The sequence below is a fragment of the Choristoneura fumiferana genome, unplaced genomic scaffold, assembly GCF_025370935.1.
Source record: "Choristoneura fumiferana unplaced genomic scaffold, NRCan_CFum_1 Sck3bRy_137;HRSCAF=325_pilon, whole genome shotgun sequence".
In the NCBI taxonomy this organism is placed as follows: Eukaryota; Metazoa; Arthropoda; class Insecta; order Lepidoptera; family Tortricidae; genus Choristoneura; species Choristoneura fumiferana.
Window position 1 is genome coordinate 1 of NW_027412819.1, and position 6,250 is coordinate 6,250.

Consider the following 6,250-nt stretch of genomic DNA (forward strand, 5'->3'; position numbering starts at 1 on the left):
ATGCGTCTTTTTCGAGACCAGAGTATTGATGCTTTTATGTAATTTTTTTTGCAAAGTTCGTGGCTTCATAGTTTCCAATGTGAATTATAATTCAGTTCAATACTTGAAAATATAACTGCATTCACATTATAGATTATAGATAATGATAATCTGGCCAATTTCGAGGACAAATTACGATAATTTAATTTAGGAAAAAATTACTCCATTAGTTTAAAATGTCATGACAACCAATGACAACAAACGAACAAAAAATTATGACTTGACGAATTTGACATTTGACTTGATGTTTTTTTATTTTTATTTTATGGAAAAAGCCACAAGCCATGCAGCCTTTATCTGATTTTATCACTACTAATTTATAATCCGTTAATGCAATTTTCCGTACTTATTTGTTAATACGTTCATGTTATGTGATTTTCTTCCTAATTTCTGTCGGAAATCCAAAGAATTGGCAATGCATTTGTTCGTTGCACTTCAGTCTTTTGACTGACGGACTTTGTACCTATGGCCAGCAAAAATATTTTAAAAAAAGTTAAACGAGCTTCAAAATGGTAATTATGTGATTTTGATCAGACAAATCAAACGAAATCTGGCAACGTCGCTTAGCATCGAATTGTCGGCGAGCTGACAACGTAGCTGAAACGCACACTACTAACCGAGCCGTTGGCGTACGATACTGTCGCCGTCCACTCACATATTGACAAAAATTAACTAAAATAATCATCTAGATTAAGCTATTAATCAAAAGCTTTCTTTAGGTAAATAAAAAATGCCTCAAATAAAGAACAAACTAAACGTCAACAGATGTGATTTTAGTTTCAAATTATTCTTTCAAGCGCTCATGATTGTGTAAATATATTAGTATGGAAATCGTGCCGCCTTAACACTAATCAATGGATGGTGAAACAGCCCTTAAATTATTTTCCTAAGGGGCTGTTTCACCATCCATTGATTAGCGTTAACCGACGGTTAAATGTGATGCCGTCTCCGTCTATTCGAACAAAACAAATAGAGACGGCATCACACCTAACCGCCAGTTAACACTAATCAATGGATGGTGAAACAGCCCCTTAGTCTATCACAGTATCGGTTTCTATTTTAAACGTTTCTAGCTGTATTAAATGTAAAATACACTCAAGTTCAAGCTCCTTTTCAATGTGTGCTAATAAATACAACCGTGATTGTACAGGCAAAAGTAGAGGAAGCGGGCCGTAAGAAGTGTTCACTGAGCAACAAACTGTTTGGTCGCTCTGGGCGCCGGCCCGCCGCTTCGCCGCCCCTGCGCCGTGCTAACAGGTAGGTATTTAAAAAAACTATCGCCATTGTCTATACTTTTTCTACCTGTATGACGAAATAACTCGCATCGCAAGTTGAACAGATTTAAAATTAATAAAATGAGTACGGTACTTCTTGAAGTAAACTTACATTTGGTTTGACTTAAAAATACGCACCATATCCTGATAAAGGCTGAAGCAAGTAAAGGTACTAACGCGGTATTGCCTCGCCTCAAAGCCTACAGCCTTGATTGTGTTAATGCGGTACATTTGTATATGAAACGTCAGTAGTCCCCTCTTGACTGAAATTAATCACGGTTCACGCCAAAAATAGTAAAACTCCTCAAATGTCCCTTTCCAAAGTTTCAAACTTAAAAGTTTTGCAATTTACACAAAGTTTGCACAAATTTTGTTTTCAGAGAGCTGCGTGAAGAAGTAGACCGACTGCGCGCTAAACTCGCCGCCTCCAACGCCGCCAACAGCGAAAAGTAAGAATAACATTAATTTGAACTAGTAAATATCATCCATAAATCTTAATAATATCTCCTTCATTTCAATTAACGTTATTTAATATTCCAGTTTCCCGCCTACTCCGAGACGCGAAAAGCCAAAGCCCGTTGTAAACAGGTAAATTGCATATTTTGTGCATTGTTATTCAATAACATAAATAAAATTAAATAAAACATGTTTTTACATGTATGTATGTTTGGTTTTCGAAGCTAGCTACGCCACAAGTTCAATTTACTTAAACCTATGTGTGAACTATTTTTAAACAATTACTTTTATTTCAGTATAAAGAGTATCGATACGCCAGATGGTGCGCAGGATTCGTCTTTACAGATCGTATGGTAAGGACCTTTAGGGGCTGTTTCACCATTCATTGATTAGTGTTAATTGACGGTTAAATGTGATGCCGTCTCCGTCTATTCGAACAAAACAAATAGAGACGGCATCACATTTAACCGTCAGTTAACACTAATCAATTGATGGTGAACCAGCCCCTAAGTTATGTAAATGTGTTGCAGGAAAGATGGCAGTCGCGAGCGCATGCGCGCGCGCGCGGCGGACGGCGCGCTGCTGCTGGGCGCGGGCGAGCAGCTGCTGCGCGCGCGGCTGGACGCGCCCGCCGCGCCCGGCCTGCCGCACAACGAGGCCAGCCGCGCCTTCGCCGTCAGTACTTATTACCTTACCTAACCAACCAACTAAAAGTTGGAAAACCCCCGACACTATCACTTCAAACTTCAATATCTCAAAAACGGCTGAACCAATTTTGATGAAACATGTCTAAGAACCATCGCTAGAAAAGCGGCTTTCAAATAAAAAAACCGCTTTCAAACCGGTCCACCCGTTTAAGAGCTTCAGTTTAATTTTAAATGTGCATTAGTAATTCCAACAGACATACAGCGGTTCTGAGACATCCGAGCTGCTTCACGTCAACATTTTAGATTTACTTGAGTCAAACATTTTGACCGCAAAATTTTTGAAATAGTGTCATTTTGACCGTTTAGGGCTTGTTTTACCACCCTCTGATAGGTTTCTGATATTTTATGTGACAGGATGTAACGTGTAAAAAATCCCTGTAACTAGGGTATACAGATATGAAGATATTAAAGAGTTTAGGGTAAGAAGTTACAAATAATTATTCAAGAATTGATCTGAAAATAACGGTTTCAAATGAAATGGCGCAGTTTTTGCCGGCTTTGAGTGAAATTGGGCGGGCGCCGAGCACAACAATATTTTTGCGACTGTTTTAGACTCCACCCATCACTGTTATTCGATTCAACTGCGTTCAAAATTACCTATAACTGCATACATTTGAGGGCCATATTTTTTGACGCTGATTATATCTAGTATTAATAAAGTAATACATGTTTCAGATCAGCATAGAGTCGTGTGGGCGCGGTCGGTCGGCGGCGGCGGCGGCGGTGTGCAGCGACATGGCGTCGCGCGCGGCGTGGCTGGCCCGGCTGGCGCCGCCGCCGTCGGCCGCGCGCCCCGCCGGCTTCGCGCCCGACGTGCTCAAGCAGTGCCCCGTCATGCCCGTCACCGCTCTGTACTTTAGCAACAACTCGGTGGCTATCGGTACGTCTTGTAATACTTGCTATATTAAGGGGCTGTTTCACCATCCATTGATTAGTGTTAACTGGCGGTTAAATGTGATGCCGTCTCTGTTTGTTTTGTTCGAATAGACGGAGACGGCATCACATTTAACCGCCAGTTAACGCTAATCAATGGATGGTAAATTGACTATTCTTAGACCGAGTTTAGATTTGTAAGAAAAATCGTGCAAGTTGCTTTACATTGCGAGGCCGTAAAGCCTCATTTAGGAAATAAAACTACTACGATAAGTTTTTTGAGAAATAAAATTTGGCGAAATAGTTATTTGTGTCACAAGGGAGCAAAATGGTGTATTTACGGCGAGGGCGTAAATTGAATCCAGAATGTAGCGAAGGATTCTACAATAGAATCCTGAGCGTAGCGAGGGATTCTAAAGTAGAATCCTAAGCGTAATGAGGGATTCAAGTGTTAGCGCCCAAGATGAAAATAATTTTGCTCCCGAGTGGCTCATACAACTTTTCACACCGAGCATTAATAAACTTGAAAAAAATAATTCTTAATATTATTAAAGAACAACCAGCATAGAAAATGGCGTGGCTTTACAATTATCAACTTCAAAAAATGGCATTTGCAATAAAACACTTAGAAAAGCCTTGAAGAGAAAAGTTGCACTTTGCTCCCTCATGTCCGCGTGTAATTGCGTATGCCTAACATCACCTTATACATACGCGCAGAAAAAAGGCTAATCTAAAATCGCTCTTAACCTTTTCACCGCCACGCAAATCAAATCAAAAGACATCACCCATACGCCAGGCTATATTGCAATGCCTAAAATTGAACCTTAACACAATTGAACGAAGGTTGCTTTTGAATTGAATTTATGGACGTTATATAGGTCGTTGGCGTGGAACCTGCGGTGCGTATATATGAGTCGTTGGCGTCGAAAAGGTTAGAACTGTGTTGGATTTATTTTTATTGGTTGTGTATGTAGGTTGTTCGGACGGGCTGCACTCGTTGCGCGGGCCGGTGCGCCTGGAGGCGGTAGGACGCGGGCGCCGAGCGTGGCGGCGGGCGCGCTGTGCGGGGCGCGCGCGCTGCTGGCGGCGGGCGGCGCGCTGTGGCACGGCAGCGCGCCTGCGCTCGACTCCGCGCTCAAGCGAGCGCCCAACCTCAAGCCCAGCTTCACCGTCGCCAAGGTTAAGCTCACGGACAACACTGCGCCGCATCTACTTAGGGTGAGTACAACATAAAATAATAACCATTAACCAGTAAATTTAACCTCATTATCATCATCATCAGCCTATGACTATTTCTCAAAAAGTTGACCATTTTCAGTTGTCCACTTATAAAAAATATATTATATATCCTGACGCTATTTCAACACAAAAAATATATAATATTGTGTTTAAATATATACAAAACCCTGTGGCAAAGGTGATAAAATGTCGAATAATCTTTGTTGTTGGAACCAATAGGAAGTTTCGATGTAGTTACAAAATGACGATTTTTTCCTCAAAACATTTCGTGACGTTTTCCTGACGTCAAGAAATTTTGGATGTTTTGTGATCTCGTCCTTAATTCTTGACAAACTGATTTCTTGTCAATTTCATGACGGGACAACATTTTGAGAAATACTCATATAGCAGTCCACTGCTGAACATAGACCTCTCCCAATGAGCGCCATTGCACCCTGTGCTCGGCTACACGCATCCAGCTACTACCAGCAGCCTTACACACTTAGACGCGATTTCCACCCAAGGACTCGTTTACTCCAGCGGTTGTCGGTTCTTCGACAGATACGAGCAGCACACTGCCACTTCACTTTTAATCATAAAATTTATCGGGAGTGTTTCAGCAGATACAGATAGCAGATTGGCTTACATTAACGCAGAAATCTATTTTTAAGGCCGTATCGTATACAATAAACCACGCCACGCGTAACGTGCGTGTACTGTGCGCTCACGCCCCGTTTTCTTATTGAGCGCTCTGGGCAAGTGAATTAGAGTCATTTAGTGACTGAAAAATAATAGTTGAGTAAGTGTAGAGACATATCTAGTCATTTGTTGGTCTCGGATTAAAGTCGACCCTGCGGTACACCAGTATTTGCAGATATTTGTAATTTGTATTTTTTGACATTATAAATTTTTGTTGACAGGCAATGACCGGCGATAACGAAGGCACTTGCGCGGCGGCGTGCGGTCGGCGCGTGTCGCTGCTGCGGCTGGAGCCCGCCAGCGGCGAGTACCGCGTGGCGCGCGCGCTCACGCTTGACCGCGCGCCGGCCTCCCTACTGCTCACACCGGCCGCTCTCTACATCGCCGGCGACCGCCCGCTGCGCGTCAACTTACCCTCCGGCGCTCTAGAGACCTTCGCCGCCGACGACCTCACCGTAGCTGCCGCCGCCAAGAAAAAATCACCCCCTAAAGCCATCCTGCTCGTCAAACCCGACCCACTCGAGATCCTCCTATGCTACGCGGAATGTGGCGTCTTTGTCGACGGGAATGGCAAACGTACGCGAAACGACGACCCCAAATGGAGCTCCGCCGTCACCGAATTCGAATACGTCAACCCGTTCCTTTATGCGGTAGGCGAGGATTTAGTCACCATCGTTCATATCAACGACGAAGCTTACAGAGCCCCACCGTGCACTTGCGACACGCACTCGCTCGCGTCCACCGCTTCGGAGTCCTACTTGCCTGAAGTGTTCACGCTCAAACTGAGCGAACCCGCGCTTCTAGGAACGACCGCGAACGGCGTCATACTCAGAACCAAACATGAAGACGGCGGCTACGAAGTGGTCGCAGTTGAGGGTATGGCGGCGTTCAAAAGCATCGGCGCGTCCTTGGAGTCTTTAGACTCGGTGTCGGACACGAAAGGGTCGACGACTGATCTGATGCAGCCCGACTTGCAGCACGACG

At 43.7% G+C, this 6,250-nt stretch overlaps 1 protein-coding gene across 1 annotated transcript; it reads left to right on the forward strand.

Annotated features, from left to right (window-relative positions):
- Positions 1-1,189: 1,189 nt before the first annotated feature.
- Positions 1,190-5,577, forward strand: LOC141445016 (uncharacterized; the record flags this gene model as incomplete). Its single annotated transcript, XM_074110792.1, is given in 8 exon segments — positions 1,190-1,296; positions 1,694-1,762; positions 1,854-1,901; positions 2,066-2,122; positions 2,300-2,444; positions 3,152-3,356; positions 4,324-4,567; positions 5,488-5,577. Coding segments are annotated over 8 exon segments (882 nt in total), but the record flags the coding sequence as incomplete, so codon positions are not given.
- Between the last annotated feature and the right edge of the window lie 673 nt (positions 5,578-6,250).